At 41.7% G+C, this 21,294-nt stretch overlaps 1 protein-coding gene and 1 long non-coding RNA gene across 3 annotated transcripts in view; one reads left to right on the top strand and one right to left on the bottom strand.

Moving 5' to 3' along the window:
- Window positions 1-7,626, bottom strand: part of Erap1 (endoplasmic reticulum aminopeptidase 1) — a 33,158-nt gene extending 25,532 nt beyond the window's left edge. Inside the window, exons 1-2 of one of the 2 annotated variants that reach the window (XM_076926994.1) lie at window positions 7,489-7,626; window positions 813-1,353 (exon numbers count right to left, since the gene is read on the bottom strand). In XM_076926994.1, coding sequence (XP_076783109.1) covers window positions 813-1,300 — 488 coding nt within the window. In that variant the 5' untranslated portion in view covers window positions 1,301-1,353; window positions 7,489-7,626. Of the gene's footprint in view, window positions 1-812; window positions 1,354-7,270; window positions 7,401-7,488 lie in introns of those variants that run through there. The other variant, XM_076926993.1, reaches the window with a different exon arrangement.
- On the top strand, window positions 7,211-20,837 carry LOC143440327 (uncharacterized). The gene is made up of 3 exons (XR_013108078.1): window positions 7,211-7,349; window positions 7,559-7,660; window positions 17,115-20,837. It is a non-coding gene; the product is annotated as an uncharacterized LOC143440327 (long non-coding RNA).
- Window positions 20,838-21,294: the final 457 nt, after the last annotated feature.

Here is a 21,294-nt window from a genome sequence, read left to right as displayed (position 1 = left end):
ACTTAATATGGCCTTACCCAATTACTTTCAATTCTCAGCTCTCTAAATGGAAGAACAGGTTTTTTCATCTTTCTCACTAGGAAGACAATCCAGAGTCTAATATTCTTCCTTTCCCTGGAGATCTGTGGGCTCAAAACCTCCCTTCTGTGCTTCCGACAGCAAATAACAATGTATCCTGGCAACTATAGCTGCAAGCTAGTACAGACCTTTGCCAATGAAATAAAGCTACATTGAGGATAATGAACTGGGCCTCAAGCAATGACTGGTATTCTGATTTGGAAGTTTGTATTATGGACATACAGGTGCAGGGAATATTATGGGGACCAGGAGACAACAGAGCTGGGATGCAGCTCTCTATCAAGGATTGTGAAGGATGAACAGCTACCACCAGATTCTAGGGAAAACCAAGGAGGGATTGTACTCAGAGTCAGAGGGAACACAGGCCTATCACAGCTTGATTTCAGCCTTCTAGCTTTCAAAGGAGGAGAAAATCAAGACTATTCTAAGGGACTTAGTTTGTGGTACCTGTTACAAGAGCCCCAGGAAACTAATGCATACTCAAAAGAATTAAGATATTTATTTATATCTCAGAAATATAATTATATGAACAAATTGATGTCTACTCTCCTAGAGCTGAAAAAATGAAAACTGAATGGAAAAATTAAAGCAAAAAAAAGTAAGATTTAATCATTTTTTAACAGTATAAAGATGGTAATATGAACAAAATTCAGCAAGAAAGGGGAGTTTAAAAGGAAAAACATCTAAATAATACATTTAGTGTGAGCACACTTGAAGCTGAAAATACCCGTTACCTCATTTCCCCTTCCTGTGTTCTGTAGGTGCTTTTATAGAATCCATGGAAACTCTCAGACAGGTTGGCAGCATAGTTGATGATAACTGTATATGGGGACCCGACAAGGAGTGGCTGGGCAGCCAGCAGTGCAATTTGCTCATGAGCAGAATATTCCAGGACCTTCAGTGGTTCTTCAGACAGCATTTCTCCAGCTCTTCTTCTGAGCGTAGCCTTAGATATTTGTAGCTGGTGACTATGCATAATAATGGTGCTGGTGGGCTGGCTAGCTGTGATTTCTACTTCTGTTGTCCCGCAGAAAGTCAGAGTGCTGAGGTTTGCATGGATCATGAGATCATAATGAATTGGGGTGATATGCTCAGGAAGTCGCATGTTATTCCAAGGGAATGGGGCCCCATTACTAGCTTTTGGAGATGCTGTATCACTGTTCTGACACCAAGATGATGACACACCTAAAAAAGTCAATACTAGGAAAAGAAGAGAGGGCATGCTTGCAAGTGACTATTTGAGGAGCAGAGACACCACCTTCTTGCTCAAATTACCTACAGGCACAATAAAAACAAAATATAGAAAAGCAAATATAATAGTCAGTAATAGTCAATGACAGCATGTCAAAATGCATCATCAGACACAGATGGAATATTCCAAAAGTTATAAATATTTAAAATCACCTTCCTTTCATCATTGGGAGCTCTCTTCATTCTTTTTATTTTTACTGAGATGACGTCAACTATGTATATCTGGGTAGCCTAAAACTTGCTACATAAACTAGGCTGGCCTTCAACTTGTAGTTGTTTTGCCTGTCTCTTAGTACAGTTGTGTCTCCAGGCACAACTGGCTTCAGAGCCACTAGGAAGAATCATTTGACTTTCAAATTTTAACTAGATTTTAGTTAAACTAAGATACTAGAATAAAATAGCAAAGTAATAGGACAAACTCTACTAAAAAAGAGAGTAAATATTAGAGTATCTAGAATAGCTCAATAAATGAACATTTGGAAATAAAACAGGGAAGGGTGGTCAGGCAGAGCTACAGCAGAATATGATCAAGGCACCATTGTTCATACACATTCAGTCTCAGGGGAGTCCTTTTGTGCTCTACTACCCTGGAGTCAGAAGCTGGCTCTGCTGCAGCCATTTCTACAATGACGCCCACTGACTCTACAAGAGCTTCACCATCTTTAAAGTTCACTTGTCTGAACTGAAATGAGGTGTCTACAACACTAAGCAGGGGAAAGAAACAGCAAGGATCTAGACCATTCAGCTTCTGCAGTAGGAGACAGGCCTTGCATCCCAACAATCCTCAAAAGATAAAGAGGATATTGTTCATTCAAGTACAAACAGAAAGCACAACATAGGGTGGTAGATTGTTTTAATAACAACAATAATAGCTTGGTATTGGTATTGGTATTGGTAAGAACAGAGCCATTTACAAAACAAAAGAGTAACTCTAGGTGTAGTGACTCTAGGATGCAAGGCCAACATCTGATTATAGTCCAGAAGGACATGTCAGATTTGGAAAGAAGCATGAAATTAAAAGTGCTGCATATGTGGTGAGCAAATCAGGATCCCACTACCTTTGGAAGACAGAGAATTAGTATGGTCTCCCATCCAAGTACTTAACAGGTCTAACCCTGCTTAGATTCCTAGATCAGATGAAATCAGGTGAGTTAAGAGTGATATGACCATAGACTGGGCAATTCATAGGGAATGAAGGGTATTCCAGACAGATTTGTGGGAAAATGACTATCCTCAAGAGAACTTATATAAAGATTATACTTACAGCCTACTGGAAGTAATGCCACAGCCTACACATTTTTGTCATGGAATATAAAGAAAATGTGAACTTTATGAGTGTTTGAAATCTATCCTCCATAATCAAGCATAGTTTTCTTACACAAACCTGTTTCTATCAGTTTTCCAAGAAGGGTTCCTAACAGAAGAGCTTGAGAGAATGGTTCTAAATCTCTCAGACCCCTCTGGCTGCTGGACATTTGAACTAAATTCGAAATGTGGATCCCAAAAACTGATCATGTCTCATGGGAATTTTCATACAAAGGTTCTCAGATCTGGCTGCATTGTTACATCAATCACAAAGCATTTTATAGTGTTAAATGGCTAAATCTCCTTTGCTCTTTGCAATCTCATGTTTTTTTCATTCACCTTCTTGTCCTCCAGCTCTAGTAGAGTAACCATCTATTTGCTTATATAGTTAGATTTCTGAGCTATAAGTATTTTAGTTATATGGGCTGCAAATTTACATCACCCGTGTCTATTACTTTCAACTAAAATAAAAGTTAAAAATTTAAAGTCAAGTGATGCTTTGTAGTGGGCCTGAGGAGTGCAACTAGCTAGATGTGCTTGTATCTTCAATACACAGAACTCAGAGTCAGGGGGATAACTGCAAGCTGAAGGCGGGCCTAGTTTATGTAGCATGTTAAAACATGCTACCCAGGGTTATGTAGTGAGGTTGTCACAGGAAACAAAAAGAATGAAGAGTGCTCCCAATAGCACAAGGAAGGGAATTTTAAATATGTACTACTTTTGGAAGATTCTGTATGTATTAATGCTGAATAGAGTCATTCTGATGTATATAACAATGTATGCATTACCCTTTCTAGTACCTGACACCTGGATACCTATTGACAATAATTAAATAATTATTAATAATCAACTAATAATCAACTTTAACAGCAAACTTCCCAGGGATTTTATTGGCAAGCCAGGGTAGAAAGCTTCCAAATTCAGGCTCAACCCTTTAATAGCAGTATGTCAGAACACTAGCACAGTAGTTGATGCATTGTCCTTGACTACTCATTTTCCATTCTTACCCACCTCCACCTCCAAACTCAGAGTTAAAAATCATCTACAACTTTGTCAATTTGGGTAGTGGATCTAGTAGTTGAACAGAAAGGGTCCCCTATAGCATCTATGTGGAGACTACAACCCCAATTCCAAAGATAACACCCAAATGAGAAGGGAAGATAGTATGAATAGACAAAATAGTGGGTTTTTGTTTACTTTTTTAAAAATCTAAAACACATTGAAAGACAACTCCAGATTTTTGAAGGACTGGCACAACTTAAGGTAAAATGAAGCTTAGATGTTAATATGGCATAAAACCCCTGCCCCTATCTTCTCAGGCGCAATGCCAATGCAGGAACAAAATGATGGATTTCCTCGAAGGTGAATAGACAGAGAAAAGAGAAGTGACAGTGTGCTTCCATCTTGGCCCAAGACAGAAGAAAGTGATATGAGTGTGGCAGGTTCAAACAGGCAAGCTACTCTATAAGTCCCTGGCACTCTCCAGCAACTCAGGAAATGCAAAGGCTGCAAGTGTTTTTGAGTTGAAAGAAAGGTTCATGAGCAGCTGATGTGGTAAGGTCTCATACTAAAGAGTTAGCACAAATGACCTTATAATGGAAGTAGGAAGAATATATCTGTGTTTGGCACCAGTACCAGGAAACCAAAATAGGGTATAATACAGACAGAACGAATGTCCGTGCTCATCTATGGAAAGTCAGTGGGCACATGAGGCAATCTTGCATTAGTACTTGGTCTTTCCTAAAAAGTCACTTATCTGCCCTATATTTGTACCTTATCTAAGGGAATAAGTTTAAAATTATCAATAGCCATAAATGCCACTGAATTTTGTGTTCAGTTGAATCCAGTGCAGAGTTTTATCTTGAAGTCTATTACATTTTAACAGACTAATTTTTTTTTTTCACCTGTCTTTTTTCTCTTTTCAAAGATAGCCTTCCAGAGGATGGTGTCCTTTGACCTGGTAATCCACAAGCACTCACTGGATGTTAGAACTGAGTTACTGAGATGAAGATTCTTCATCACCAGACTGAAAAACATCTCCAAAGTAGTCTTCAAAGGCTCCTCTTCCCCCTAGACTTTTGAGCCAGGTAATCAGGCCCTCTATCCCCCATGCGTCACCTCCACCCCCAAGTCTGGGAACCAAGGCTCTATCCAGGCACCCCAACTACAACCCATACCAAATACACTTTGGGTTTTGGCTGTTCTCAAAATGAACATGGGAAGTTTTTCTCCATCTGCATCTCTTTCCAGGATTCCCTCCCTCTCAATACCTTTCTCATATCTTTCAAGGTTCAATTCAAATAAGGCAACCCTAAGTAAGAATCCTTCCTGGAATATTCCAGACACAAGAACGCCCTTCTTTGACCTTTCCCAGTACTTTCTGTGTCCCCCCTATTATTTTTCAGCCCTGCCTCTTAAAAGTCTCATTGGTGCATTTATACCTGCACTTCTGCACTGAAGACTGCTGGAAAGCAACGGTCTTCAGATTTCCCGCAGCACTTACATGAGAAACGCTTGATAAAACTCAGTGCAGTAAGAGGTATTTTACTGTTAAAATTATTTGGCTAATCCCAACCAATCTTAGGTCATGTTCTAGTATGTTTAGCTCTGGTGTTACAATAAAGAATTGAAAGCAACAAGCAGGAAAGCCTAGGGATAAGATTGCAAGAGGGTTCGACTACTCTATTTAGGATGCGCTGGAAGTTGGAGTAGGAGAGAGCAGTTATTAAGAAAGAATGAATGAATGTCTAGAATGAAAATCAAATAGGCACCAGTGTCTTTTAGTGAACTACAAAGGCCTAAAAGTACAATTGCTAATTATTAAAACCTGACAATAGTTCTGCCAAATTACCTCAACCTTTGTTTTGTAGCTCTTAACCTTAACTTGACCTATTGTTCCTTGCCCTGGCAAAAACAATTTGTTGTTGTGCTGTTTCAGGAGCCTCATGAACTTTGGAGACCCCCTAGCCTCCTTGCCTCTAGACTCACCCTATCAGCTTAAAGGTCAGGCAGTGCTGCTTTGTCAAGATAGCCTAATCGTTGTAAAGGTTGTAAATGTTGAAAATGCACTGTGTGTTGTTGTTTTCCCCACATAAAAACTGGACTGGGGACTGTCCAGGGTCACAGTTCTGGATCCTGACTCCTGGCTGCAACCCTGCTTAAAATCAGTTTTGGAGTGTGGGTTCAATAAACCATCCATACCTGAATGAAACTGGAGTCTCAGTTGTTTGTGTGGCTATTCCTGGAACACAATAACTCTTAAAGGGAGAACGAATTGTGGGTTCATTTATTAACATGTTTAACTTTGATGTCTAAAAGAAGACTCCCAAATAAAATTTCTAGGAGGACTCTTAGCACAGATTTAATGTCATACCACTCCAGGCTTTGTTTTAATTTTAAGAACACTGCAAATACTTTCATTTTTCATGTGATGAAATTGACGTTATCCATTGTTAGTGTGTGGTAGGTTCTGCCACCTAACTTACCTCAAGCTAGAGAGTTTGCCATTTTAGAAATCTTATTTAAGTAGCATGTGGTGATTCTGACTTTTCATGCTGCTCAGGAAAGTTAAAGATAATTGTTTGGACGATTTCCTACTTATATTAGAACACCGAATGTAAAGCAATCAATCAGCAACACATATGCTTTCAAACTTCCCCCAGTATAATCCAAACTTCTGTAAAGTTAACATGCACTGAAAATGGCTCATCACTTCTGACATTATTTCAATATACTGGAATTTTCCCCTTGGGTCCACCTTAAAAAGCTGCTGATTCAAGATATGGTTCCAAATCTGATCAGGAAAGAGATGGAGGTGGGAGCTTTGGCAACTTCGGCCAATTAAAAAAGTTTTTAGATTATTGACCATATACGGAGCTGACAGGAATTCTGGCTTTAAAAACAACAACAACAACAATAACAACAACAACAACAACAGTATTTCTTTCCAAACCCAGGTTACCCAAAGAACTGCCACCCCAAATTTAAGGAAGTGTGTTCTCCTGCTCCTTTCCTTTCTCTTAGGAAATTAACCATTCCAGCAACAAACCAGAAAAGGAACTCATTTTGCTCAAAGGAGCTCAAAGAAAACCTGCCCTACAAAGGCCACCTGTAGCCTTGGGAGCAGGAGCAGAAGGGGAAGAGGGAGGGAGGGGCAGGGAGGTTTGGGGACCCGATTCGGGAGCAACAGGAGTACAGGAGCCAGAGAGGAAGCCTTCCGGATACTTCCTGCCCTCACCAGCGCTTCTTCTCTGGGAATACCCTCAAGGTGCTCTCCAGGAGCCTAGAGGTCTGCCCAGCCCTCCCAAGTCGCCATTAGGCTTTAGTGGGATGGAGCGCTGGCCAGTTTCCAGCAGCTAGGCGGAGCGTGGTCGGCTCCTGACAGTGACTCAAGCCAGCAAGCGCGCCAGCTTTGCAGCGTTCTCTTTCTCCAGGCCGCCGACCGGGCGGGGCCGGCCTGCCGCGGCTCCGCGCTTCTCGGCGCGCTCGGACGCCTGCTCCCGACCCACCGCGCCCGTCCTGCCCGCCCGAGCCCGGGCCTCCACCGGGGCCGGCTAACCGGAGCCCACCCTCAGCTGCCCACAGCCCGGTACCGCGCGGGTCCAACGCGCCACCTGGCCCGGCCGAGCCGCCTCACCTTCACCACCGCCGCCAGTCCTGCCGCCCCGGACCGAAAGTGAAAGTGAAGTTGGGCGGCAAGGGCACGTGGAGCCGAGGTGGGCCAGCTATGGCGCTAAAAGAGAGCGAGCCCAAGGGTCGGGTCTAGCAGGGTTACCGGGACTCCAAGTTAGGGACCATGATAGGGAAGGAATTCTCCAGGGCTGGGCAGAGCATTACGCAGGGAGGCGCACCCACCAGAACGTGAACTGTTCTCTCCTCTCCTTTTCGATGGTGTATTTGATTTGTTTGCTAACTTTGCTAACAGAAGAAATGCAGCAATATGCAGAGGTGGTGCTCAACAATGCATTCAGATTGCCTTGGACTGCCAACTTGGAGGGACACCTATTGTATGCAGAAGACATTTTCAGTAAGCTGAGAGCCTTGCCCCGCCCCCAAAAGATACAATCCGGAAGTTAAATTCTGAGTGCTCCGGGGTTTTCTGTGCTATGTAGATACCAGAACTTCCCTACACCTAATAATAATAATAATAATAATAATAATAACAATAATAATAATAATAGACACTGCATTACAGAGGATTGCCATTTATGTATTTGTCTGTTTGTTTATTTATTTATTTAGGTTTTTTGACACAGTATTTCTCTGTGCAGCCCTAGCTGTCTTAAAACTCATGCTGTAGACCAGTCTGGCTTCGAACTCTCAGAGATCCGCCTGGTGTTCTGGGATCAAAGGTGTGCGCTACCACTGCCAAGTAAGGTTAGATGGCTCAGTGGTTAAGAACCTGCTGGTCTTTTGGAGGTCCTTTGTTCAGTTCCCAAGAAACTACAGGGTGGCTCACGACGATCTATAAAGGGATCTGATGCCCTCTTCTGGCAGGTAGGTGTACATACAGCACTCCTACATTAAAATTAATTAATTAGTTAATTATTTAATTTAAAGCCAGTTTTACACAGAAGTAATAAAACACACATCTTAGTCCCTGTCCAAATACTCTCCATCCTGGCTGTTCCCCAGGCTTTTGCTTAGGCCTACTTCTCAGTCTCCTGCCCATTGAGAACTTGACATACTAGCATTATTTCTCAACACTGTTTTCAGTGCTTCGTTTTTGGAAAAAAAAAAAAAAAAGTACCACCAGGGACATTTTTTTTTTTCTTACAAAGGAAAACATTTAATTGGGACTGGCTTACAGTTTCAGAAGTTTAGTCCATTATCAACATGCCCTCTACCTGTGGAGGGGCTCCTATGGTGACTTGAAAGGCACAGATCTATGGAGCACACACAGATCTATGGAGGTCTGCGACCGCATGTCAGGAGCCTAGAGTCTGGGAGCATGGCAAAATGCCTGCAGCCCCTTGCAGGGAACCCTGCAGGGTCTCCCAGCCAGTGATTTCCAGCCATTGCTCAACCAGAAGCCAGGGTGTCCTTTCATGATCCTACACATATATATGCATGCACACAAAATATACATTAAAAAATAAATCTTTAAAAAAAATTGTAAATATAAATGGATATACTACGTACCTGCAATCCAGCTCTTAGAAAGCTGAGGGGAGAGAATCTCAAGTTGGAGGCCAATCTAGGGTGTGTAAGGAGACTGTCTCCAAAAAATACAACTAAGTGGTCAGGAGGTGGTGCTGTATACACCTTTAATCCCCACACTTGGGAGGTAGAGGTAGGCAGAGTTTAAGGCAAGCCTGCAGAGTTAGTTTTAGGACAGCCAAGGCTACGAACAGAGAAACCCTGTCTCAAAAAACTAAAAAAAAAAAAAAAAAAAAAAAAAAAAAAACAAACAAAACGAAACAAAAAAAAAAAAAAAAAAAAAAAAAGAACAACAACCTATTTGGCTGTGCAATGATGGTGCATGCCTTTAGTTCCAGCATGGAATAGGCAGAGAAAAGCAAGTCGCCATGAGTCCCAACATAGAGAGTTCCAGGCTAGCCCAGGCTACATACTATTCGACCTCACAATATTTCTGATTATTTACTTCTTTGATGTTTATGCAGCTGAGACTGAACCTGTGCATGCTAAGCCCACACGTTACTACTTTCTCCATTACAGCTGTCTATCATTTACATCAGTGCTTGAGACTCCTAATTTGGGAGTCCTTTACAAATGTGTGGATATGGCAAGTAGTTCCATCACTAGATATTAAACAGAAACCTAGATTCTTTAGTCCCACCTCCTGCTTCTTGTTTAAGTTTGACTCTCTCAATCTGACTTTATAGACTATGATTTTAGATTAGAAGCCTGTAACAATTGTGGATGTAAACCAAAGTTCACTTTTCTCAGCAGCAGGGCCCTGTGCCTGTTCCTGTGCTAGGACCTGCAGTACGGTTCCAGCTAGGTGGCCTCCTGGAATTTTCTGTCTCCTAAATATTTTCAGTCCCAGGGTTTCTAATGTCTTTGAACCTCAGCTATTTCAAGGCACATGCTTTTCCCCCCCTTTTTCTTGTTTAACTTTTAAAAAAAGATTTATTTATTTATTTATTTATTTATTGAAATGTTTTAAAATTGGATATTTTATTTATTTTCATTTCAAGTGTTATCCCCTTTCCTGGTTTTCCCTCTGCAAACCCCCATCTAATCCCCCTTTACCCTGCTTCTATGAGGGTGCTCCCCCACCCACCCACCTACTCCCACCTTGCCACCCTAGCATTCCTCTACATGGGGGCATCAAGCCATCACAGGACCAAGGGCCTCCCCTCCCATTGATGCCAGATAAGGCTCCTTCAGCTCCTTCATTTCTTCCCCTAACTCCTCCATTGGGATCCCTGTGCTCAGTCCAATGGTTGGCTGAGAGCATCCACATCTGTATTGGTCAGGATCTGGCAGATCCTCTTAGGAGACAGCTGAATCAGGCTCCTTTCAGCAAGTACTTCTTGGCATCCTCAATAGTGTCTTGGTTTGGTGTCTGCATGTGGAATGGATGCCCAGGTGGGGCAGTCTCTGGATGGCCTTTCCTTCAGTCTCTGCCCCACTCTTTGTCTCTGTATTTACTTTTGACAGAAGCAATTCTGGGTTAAAACTTTAGAAATGTGTGGGTGGCCCCATCCCTAAACTGGGGGGGGGGGGGTCATACCTAACCTCTGAATATGGTCTCGACAGGTTTTCCCTCACCTTTATGGGGTATTTCAACTAAAGTTATACCCATGGGGTCCTAGGAGGCTCTTACTTTCCTGGCATCTGGGACTTCCTGGTTGCTAACCCCAGTTCCCCATTCCCCATTGCTACACAACTCTGTTCAATTTCCTGACTCTGTGTACATCTCCTCTTATCTCCTCCCATACCTGATTCTTTCCTTCTTCCCCTACTCTTCTCCTCCTCTCAAGTTCTTCCTACTCTCTACTTCCCCTGATTATTTTGTTTCCCCTTCTAAGTAGGACTGAAGCATCCACTCTTTGGCCTTCCTTCCTCTTGAGCTTCATATGGTCCATGAATTGTATTGTAGGTCATCTTGGTAGATTTTTCCTTTGATGAATATGAAATGTCCTTCCTTATCTTTTTTGATAAATTTTGGTTGAAAGTCGGTTTTATTTGATATTAGAATGGCTACTCCAGCTTTTTACTTGGGACCATTTGCTTGGAAAATTGATTTCTAGCCTTTTACTCTAAGGTAGTGTCTGCCTTTGTCATTGAGATGATATTTCTTGTATGTAGCAAAATGCTGGGTCCTGTTTATGTATCCAGTCTGTTGGTCTATGTCTTTTTATTGAGGAATTGAGTCCATTGATGTTAAGAGGTATTAAGGAAAAATGATTTTTGGTCCCTGTTATTTTTGTTGTTATAGGTGGAATTATGTTTGTGTGGCTATCTTCTTTTGAGTTTGTTGAAAGATTACTTTCTTGCTCTTTCTAGGTTGTAGTTTCCCTCCTTGTGTTGGAGTTTTCCATCTATTGTTCTTTGTAGGGATTGATTTGTGGAAAGATATTGTGTAAATTTGTTTTTTTTTTTTTTTTCATGAAATATCTTGGTTTCTCCATCTACGGTATTTGAGAGTTTTGCTGGGTATAGTATCCTGGGCTGGCATTTATGTTCTCTTAGGGTCTGTATGACATCTGTCCAGGATCTTCTGGCTTTTATAGTCTTTGGTGAGAATTCTGGTGTAACTATATGTTACTTGACCTTTTTCCCCTTACTGCTTTTAATATTCTTTCTTTGTTTTGTGCATTTCATGTTTTGATTATTATATGATAGGGGGAATTTCTTTTCTGATCTAGTCTATTTGGAGTTTTGTGGGCTTCTTATATGTTCAAAGGCATCTCTTTAGGTTAGGGACATTTTCTATAATTTTGTTGAAGATATTTACTGGCTCTTAAGTTGGGAATCTTCACTTTCTTCTATACCTATTATCCTTAGCTTTGGTCTTCTCATTGTGTCCTGGATTTCCCGGAGGTTTTTTGCATTTTGTATTTTCTTTAACAGTTGTGTCAATGTTTTTTATGGTATCTTTTGCACCTGAGGTTCTCTCTTCTGTCTCTTGTATTCTGTTGGTGATGCTTGCGTCTATGACTTCTGATCTTTTTCCTAGGTTTTCTATCTCCAGGGTTGTCTCCCTTTGTGGTTTCTTTATTGTTCCTTTTTTTATTTTTAGATCCTGGATGGTTTTGTTAAATTCCTTCACCTGTGTGGTTGTATTTTTCTGTATTTCTTTAAGGGAATTTTGTGTTTCCTCTTTAAGAGCTTCTACTTATTTACCTGTATTCTCCTGTATTTCTTTAAGGGAGTTATTTTTGGCTTTCTTAAAGTCTTCTATCATCATCATGTGATGTGATTTTAAATAAGAGTCTTGATTTTCCAGTGTGTTGGGGTAGCCAGGGCTTACTGTGGTGGGAGAACTGGGTTCTGATGATGCCAAGTAGCCATGGTTTCTATTGCTTATGTTCTTTATTATGTTCTTATTGCCTCTCCCCATCTAATTATTTCTGCTGTTAGCTGGTCTTGCTGTCTCTGACTGTGGCTTTTTCCTCATATAAGCTTGTGTGTCAACACTCCTAGGGAGACCAGCTCTGTCTGGGCAGAATTTGCCTGTGAAGAGCTGTGGCACTAGGTCAGCTCTGGAGCTCAGATGGAAACCAGAAGCATTCTGTCCCAGGCTCCTCCACGGCTCCTGTGTTCTGAGGGCTCCAGGCAGGTCTCTTTTGGGCTAGGTATTTAAGCAGAAGTGGTGGACTTACTTGTGCTCTTAGGTGTGTCAGCCTCCTAGGAGACTAGCTCTGTCCTGGTGGGATTTGGCTATGGAGAACTGTGGCACAGGATTAGCTCTGGGCGCAGATGGAAACCAGAACAATTTTGTCCCAGGATGCTTCTCAATTCCTGTCAACATATTTTATTATAAAAATAAGCACCCCATCCTAGATTCAAATAGAAAGGAATTATGGGAAATGTTTTATTAAAATTCAGCAGAATTATGGGGCTTTCAGAATCTGGTAATTTCTGTGATCATATGATGGTTGGCATTACAGTGTACCTCTAGCTTTTAAAATCTCCAAGCATCTCTAAAAACTCCCAGCTACCTTAGCTTGTTCAGGGCCTTGCATTGCATGATTTTACATTATATTTTTATGTAGTGCTTTCACTTTTGTTACTAGTAAACTTTCCTTCATGATCATTCAGTCTGTCTTTTCCCTCTCCACTCCTTCACAAGTCTTGTAGATGCTAGGTGTGTGCTCCTCAACCTTTGAACTATACACATAGGCATAAAGACATTTCTTGAAGATCAGTATAGCAGAAGCAAGTGGAACAGATGACTTGAAGCTGATACAGAAGTCACCTGAAAATACAGGAGGAAATAAGTTTCTCTGTGACCTGGGTAGGGAAGAGCTGGCCAACAGGCAAGGAGAATGCTAACAGTGCTGTGCACTGTCGCTCAGAGTTACAGTTAGTTACACTGGCTGTGGTTTCATCTTTAGACTCAAAGAGTAGTACAGAGTATAAGTGTAGATTTGGAAGCATTCATTTCCAGTTTTAAAACACTACCTTGGATTTTGCAAAGGCTGATTTGGACTTTAGATTCTAAATTTTAAATTCAGTTATAGTCTGTGAAATCACAACTAAGAAAACTGCCAAGATTAGAAATTGTCAGAGGGAAGAGAAAGGGTAGCAAGTTGATGGCTCACCTACCATTAGATAGTACATTAAATGCAAGCCACGGCTCATTTTCATGCTTATTTGCTATCTCTCTGTCTCCCTCCCCATAACATTCATCCATTCATTTCTTGCTTCTTGGTTCTGGTAACTCCTGCTGCATGTGTGTAACTGTCTTAGTTACTATTCTATAACTGTGAAGAGACACCATGACTAGGCAACACACAAACACACACACACACACACAGAGAGAAAGAGAGAGAGAGAGAGAGAGAGAGAGAGAGAGAGACCACAGCATTGAATTGGGGGTTTGCTTACAGTTTCAGAGGTTTAGCCCATTATCTCCATGGCAGGAAGTATGGTAGCAGACATAGCAGTCATGGTGTTAGAGCAGTTAAGAGTGGCATCCTGATCTACAGGCAGATAGAGAGATATTGAACTTTGTGTGGACTTTTGAAGCCTCACAGCCCAGCCCTAGAGACATATTTTCTCCAACAAGGCCACACCTCCTAATCCTTTTAAATAGTGTCACTCCCTAGTGACTAAGCATTTAAATATATGAGCCTGTGGGACTAGTCTTACTTATTCAACCACCACAGTAACCCACAGGCTTCTCAGTCCTAAAATTCAAATTTGAAAATACTATTGAGAATGAATAATAATAAGGCTTTTTTTTCTTGATATGCTTTAATTAAAAAATTATGACACTTTTTTATAAGATAAATTGCAGCTTTAAAAAATCTATACCGGTGTACTTACCACCAGAAAAAGATACTTTAAAGCAAACTACTAAGTTCACAAGAACTAGTCAATTTATCTAAATGTCACAATTTGAAAGTATTCATATGTAACCTAGGTCACCTGATCCTCATATAATAAGGTTAAAGCCCACAGCCAAACAGTGGATGAAGCTTGGGGGCTGCTGGGAGAATACAAAGAAGGATTGGGGGCTCTGAGGGGATAGGAATTCCACAGAAAGACCAACCTGGACCCTTGGGGCTCTTAGAGTCTGAACCAAAGAACATTCACTGACTGGACCTATGCCTCCCCACTCATATGTAGCAGATGTACAACTTGACCTTCATGTGAGTTCTGAACAACTGAAACCAGGGGTATCCCAAAACCTGTTACCTGTACATGTTCAACCTTATCTGGCCTCAGTGGGGGAAGAAATGCTTAGCCTCAGAGAGACTTGATGTCCCAGGGGTTGGTGTGGGGAGGTGAGGGTCCCAGGGAGGCCCCACCCTCTCAGAGGAGAAGGGGAGGGGGAAAGGGAATGGGTTGTGGGAGGTGGTGACTGGAAGGGGGCAGTGAGCAGGATATAAAGTGAATAAGTAAAACAAAAACAAATAAACAAACAAAAAAACGTTAAAGCAACATTTTTCTAGAATGAAGAAACTTGTGCGGGAAGGGTAAGAATGGTAGGTGATCTGCCAGGGGCAACCTCATATAGGAGCTGGATTTAAAGGGCTGCTAATTCAAAGGAAAACAGAAGGAAAAAAACAAACCCTAGGAAGGTCTCTGTGATGGTTCATCTTGTCAATCTGGCTGGTGTGGTAGTTTGAATGAAGATGCTATCCACATGCTCATACATTTGAATTCTTGGTCCTAAGTTGGTAGAACTGTTTGGAAGGATTAGGAGGGGTAGTCTTGTTGGAGAAGGTGTGTTACCAGAGGTGAGCACTCTCTGTCTTGTAGTTGTCTCAAGATGCTGTAGCACAGGCTGTAGTACCATGCCTGTGCACCTGATGCCATATTACCTGCCATGATGACCATGGACTCACCCTCTGAAACTGTAAGGCACCAATAAACTCTTTTATAAGTTTCCTTGGTCATGATGTATCCACAGCAATAGAAAATTAATTAAGACAGCTGGATCAAGAATTGCCTAGGGTAGCAGCCCATCTCTAAGTGTATCTTTAAGAGAAAATTGACTAAAGTGGAAGTGGTCTGTTTTTAATATAGGTGGGACTATTCCATCAAGTAAGTGGCAGGATGGGATCAAAAGGGAAAGGGGAGCACCTAGAAACAAGACATTTTATTTCCTTATTCTATGCAGTTTTCTTCTACCATGTCTTCTCTGCCATGATAGACTGAAACATCTAAACCCGAATACAAAAAGAAAAAAAAAAAAAATCCTACAAGTTGTTGTCCCAGGTCTTAGTAACATACTGTGGGATCCAGCTGTGCTAACTAGGTTATACTCTTGAACTTTGCAGTCAAGATAGACATTATACTATTTCCTAATTCACCCAAGTGGAGCCAGACATTAAAAAGAGTTCCAGTCATCTTGAAAGAGCACCATAAAAGGAATCAGTGGATGCTAGTCTTGGTAAGAATCACATGTATTGAGGTAAATCTTCAACCCCAATAAGCCCATGCAAGGAACACACACCTCAGTTATAATATTTATAAGCTGCATGCCTTGATTGGGCAGATATACGAATACACTACTCTATTCCCCAACTATGAGATCTCTTGCTACTGTGGCTTCTCCAGGACATGTGATATTGTTCCATCTTCCTTCCTCCTCCTCTTCCTCCATCTTCCCTTGTCTCGTCTCTTCTTCTCCTTCCTCTCTTCCCCTTCTCTACAACTGCTAGCCCCACCTTTTCCTTCCACTGCTCAAAGTCTCTAGCCTTTATGTGCCAGTTAAAATGGGAAGAAGGTTCACATGGAATCACCTGAGTATGTGGTCCACTCCTTGTTGGGGCAGCTCTTCTTGAGGAAGCAGAATTAGCATCAAAATACAAATAGCACCAGGCCAATCCACAACATGTGTTAAGGTACCAAAATTATTCTAGAATTTCCAGAACCACTGGATCCTAAAACACATACTAAATGTTGTGTTTTAAATTAAAAAAAAGATAAGGAGAAGGAATATGTTTGCTGGATGTGTAGTCAGGTGTAGGGGAAGGGGTTGCCTCCAAGGGCCCATGCTGAAGCATCTCTTCCCCATGGGGGACCAGCCACATGATGGTATAGTATGGAATACAGTTTATTCAGGGCATGGGGAGAGGAGTTGAGAGGAAGAGTGAGACAGAAAGAGAGAGAGAGAGAGAGAGAGAGAGAGAGAGAGAGAGAGAGAGAGAGAGAGAGAGAGAGAGAGGTGGAGGCTGGTCATGAGCACTTGGAGAGCAAGCAGGGAGGGGAAAAGGGGAGAGAAGGGAAAGGGGTGAGAGGTCAGAATGAGAACAAGTAGGCAAGAGAGCAAGAGAGAGAGGAGAGGGCAAGTGACCCCTTTTATTTTAGTCAGGCACACCTGGTTGTTGCCAGGTAACTATGGGGCAGAGCCTAGATAAAATGCTAACACTAGATACAATTGTTACTGGAGAATCAACCTTCTTTGCTTATTTAGTCTTATTAATAGATTTCAAAAATGGAATCACGTAGAAGATAAAGAACTACTTTATTAGTTTGGAAAAAATAAAATAAAAACAGGGCAGGCAAGCTGTAAATCTTGGCAGCTACCAGAAGGAAGAAGATGGAGGCTGCTTTTCCTGGCCTCGGAACCCTTACCCAGACGCTTATCATCCAGAACAAGGCTCAGGAGGACTTCAGGGAGATAAACATCTATCTCAGCATATGGCCTGAAGGGCCTGGGGTTCTTTTGAGCCTAGGGAAGAAATCATTCTGTCAGAAGAGCCAGTCTCCAGGTACTTAGGTCTAGAGAGCAATGAGGATTGTCAGATTTGGACCCTGAGTCAGTTATAGGGAGAAGCAAGGACTTGATCAGAGTTGCTGATCATGTGCACCCCTTGTCCTCTCTCCCATAGCCCTCAAATGATCCAGATTTTGGAAACAAACTCTCTCTGATTCACATTGCCCTCAACTTCTCTTTGGATCCCAAGTCCCCATGGACAGCTTCCAGCCAGTTCTACACTACCAGAGCGAGAGCTGGATAAAGGGCAAGGTAAAGAAAGAGTTTGGTAGGCCTGCCACCTGAGATAGGGCCCTAGGAAAGGGCTATCGTCAAGGCTATCCTGCTCCCCAGGCCCAGATCGTGCTGGACTGTGGTGAAGACATCTGTGTATCTGACCTGTAGCTGGTTGTGTATGGGTTAATGAGATTGTCACATGACAAAAGTCAGGGATATCATGGCTATTTATCCTTGTGAGCTCTGTGGGCATCTCAGAGTTTCAAATTTGTCTACAAGAGCATTTCTTTCTCTGGCTCTAGACAGATTAAATGCAGTCTCTGCATGAAGCACCTCACCTCATGCCTATCAAAGCTGGAGCCCAGTCTGCAAAACCAGTTCCAATATGTTATTACCATGCCCCATTGCCCTCATTTGTGGATTTATTCTTCAGTGTTTTTACCCTGTGGGTCCCCCTCAAGGAGCAGAAAAAATGTGTAACTAGTTGAAAAGAACTCATTAAACTTTATGTCCCATGCCCCAAATATGGGTGAGAGTGGCACTAATGAGCTGAGCTTTGGGTCATGCACCCTCTAGAGGCTGAGTACTAAGAACTTTCAGACACTCAGGGGTGAAAAGGTACTCTCAAGTGAGGCTGCACTGGTGATTCATTTCAGAGGGGTGCCAAAGCCTGTCTGATCTGTGTCCACATGTCCCCAGAACTTCTCTAGCCTGAGCTATGATGACTTTGCAGTAAACCAGAGCCACCTGAGCAACCCCATGAAGGCAGGCACCAGTTTAAGTCAAGGGTAGAAGGGGAAGGACTACAAGAGAGCAGAGATGGGTCCTAGCACATAGGTAGACATCCTATCTAACAATACCCCTTTCCTTCCTGTTACTCAGCTCTGGGATGGTTTTCCATTCACTGTTCCTCATCTTTGAGACACAAAGAAAACCATCCAGTTTGACTTCCAGATCCTTAGGTAGGAAGTGACTGGACCTGGACTGGAACTGAGTTGAGGGTGAAAGAAGGGAAGGTGGGATGGATGTCAGAGCCTGTTGCTAGGGGATTCTCTTTAAATTACTTTATTCTTGCCTCCATCCCACAGCAAGAACCTGAGCAACTCACAAAGCAACTCCTTTCCACTCTCTGTGGAGGCTCAGGATCCCTGGGCACAGATCCATTAAGATCTTACTGAAAAGATCTTAATGGATCTGTGCCCAGGGAGAATGAGGCCCTTGTAAGAAAGAGTGATAGAGTTATAGAGATGCATACAAGGATCCCTTTTGTTCACTCTAAACTATCCTTAGTGTCTTCAAGCCCAAAGTCATGTTCTTTCCAGTCAGTGATTGGCATCCTCAAGACCAACGTTACCAGTAGGGAGATATGGGTCCTGCTGTTACCATGTCTATGAGGTTGAGGAGGTTTGGGAAATTAACCAGGAGTTGAGCTACATGAGGGGAAAGAAAAGAGGACCCAATATAAGTGATAGTACCTAGGACCTGGGTAAGGAGGCAAGAAAAAGAGGTAATAGCCTGGTGAGTACTGAGGACCTATAAGAGATAGCTACATGGGGAGTGAAACACCAGTCCATTGCCTTACAAAGGAAGGCTGTTTGTAGGATTATTATTGTGAGTTCTAGGCCAACATGGTCTATACAATAAGTCCCAGGCCAACTGGAGTACAGAGTAAAATGTTGTATCAAAAGTAATGGCTGAAAAAAATAAAAATAAAAAAAAAATAAAAAATAAAATAAAAAAATTTAAAAAAACAAAAAAAAATTTAAAAAAAAATTTAAAAAAAGTAATGGCTGAAGTGGATTTTATTGCTGCCCTCAATTCTCAAGCAGGAGCTATGATATAGTGTGCATGGGGCATAACCCAGACTTGCATGTTGAGCCAGCCTTCTTTTCTTGACAATTCTGTATGTGAGCATATGCCTTTTTATTATATGCATCCTGTTCCTCTTTCATCTCCCTCCCACTCCTTCTAGAACCTCAATCCTTCTAAAAATATCTTCCCAACACATCCTACCTAGTCTGCTTTTATGTCTTTTCTCTTGTATTCTATGAAAGTCGCATACATGGATTTGGGTTGTTTACTATCTCCTATGTAAGTTAACAGTGGCTGTATAACTGAAACTTTCTTTTCAACACAACACCTATGAGCAAAGTAGGATCATGATTTTCTAAAGAGATTGTTCTTTTCAGTAAGATCATATTTCTCTAGACTGGTTGAAGATAGTCTGTGACAATTTGCAATCTATCTTGAGACATCACTTTCATGGCCTCAGGTCAATCATCCTTCCTGGTAGTCAGTAACATGAATGTTTGCACATCAGTCACTTTCCTCTCAGGAACCACTGTTCCCTCCACTCCAGAAATTACTGGAATGTCCAAAATCATGTGTGTCATTGAGGTATAATATTTAGGAGGATCTGGAATTCCAGACCAGCTTGAGCTACATCATAAGTTCAAAACAAGCCTGAATTACTAGAAAGCCTCTCTCATAAAACGAAGATAGTGAAGTCTTTTTCAGTAGGCAGAAGTGTCTACTTACTCTCTGGGATTATGTCTAAAATTATATTCTCATTTGAAAAATCCTTATGTGTATATACACATTGGCATATGTGTGGATCCATGCCTGTATACAGGTATATACACAAAGGCCAGAGACTGACTTTGATATTCTACCTTGGTCACTCTTTTACCTTATTCTTTGGGGCAGTTTTTCTATCAAACATAGGGGTTACGAATATAGCTGGTCTAGTTAGCCCACTTGCTCAGGAGATCCTGTATCTACTTTCTGGGGGCTAGAATTGAGGTAGACTGCCATGTCCACTTAGCATTTGCACAGGTTCTGGGAATCCAAACTCTATTTGGATTTCATGATTCTAGGGCATGTGATTCACCCACTGAGTGAGCTCCCCAGGTCCAGAATAATGTTCACATATATGAGGGTGAGCATGCAACTGGGGTTCAAAGCATGATTTTAGGTATGGACATGCATGTAGAGGTCAGAGAATGACATTAGGAGTGGATACTGCCTTCTCTCTTGTCTGAGCCATTATCTCTTGTTTGCTGCTGTGTACACTAGACTAGCTGGTGATTCAGTTTTGTATATTTTCTCAATTGTGGAATGAAGGAACAAATGTATCATCCTCAAAGTTGTGCAGGGCTTTGAAAAGTTGCCTGGCATCAATCAACTCAGTGATTGGAGAGGTTAGTGTCAAAACATTGATGAGTGTGGATGGGGAGGGGCACTTGAGGCTATAGACTCAGATGACAAGCTATTGAGAGTTAATGGCTGCTCAGAAAGGAAGACTTACCCTGTTTATAGAATCTTAAAAGCCAATGATCATCTTAATAGATACAGTAAATTCTGATTTAACAAAAATCAGACACTCAGGACAGGCATGGCCAACAAGCCATGAATGTGAGAAAACTTCCTGAGTCTGATAAATGATATCTATGACAAAAACAGAGAGAAAAAGCAAAAGAGATACACAGAGAGACAGAGAGACACACACACAGAGAAAGAGGGAGAGAGAGAGAGAGAGAGAGAGAGAGAGAGAGAGAGAGAGAGAGGAGAGAGAGGAAATGAGAGAGAGGGAGAGAGAGAGAGAGAGAGAGAGAGAGAGAGAGAGAGAGAGAGAGAGAGAGAGAACATGACCAGCATGTCCATTCTCTCTACTTTTGTGTACTTAGGTACTAGTCAGAGCAATTACCTATAAAGGAGAAACAAAAGGGAAAAAGCTGGGAAAGGAGCTCAGTGGTAGAATGCTTATCTAGAACCTTCCAGTAAGGAACTGGGAACATGAACCAGCAGTTAAATACTTCCCTAGAATGTCACAGTGAAAGTCTGGGGACATGGGTCAGTGGTGAAGTTCTTACTTAGAAAGCTCAAGGGTTCCATTTTTAGCACCACACAAAAGGTATCCAGATTAGAAAGACAAAGTAAAAGTATGTGAGGTGATATGATATTTAACATAAAGAATTAATTCAAACTAATAAATTATTTCAAATGGCATGTATTTCCTTCAGGCCAGAGCCTTCCACCTCAGTTGTGTTAATCTCATGACTGTATCTTTGTTTACATAC

Source organism: Arvicanthis niloticus, chromosome 29, assembly GCF_011762505.2.
Source record: "Arvicanthis niloticus isolate mArvNil1 chromosome 29, mArvNil1.pat.X, whole genome shotgun sequence".
Classification (NCBI taxonomy): domain Eukaryota; kingdom Metazoa; phylum Chordata; class Mammalia; order Rodentia; family Muridae; genus Arvicanthis; species Arvicanthis niloticus.
This window is presented reverse-complemented; position numbering and strand designations above follow the sequence as displayed.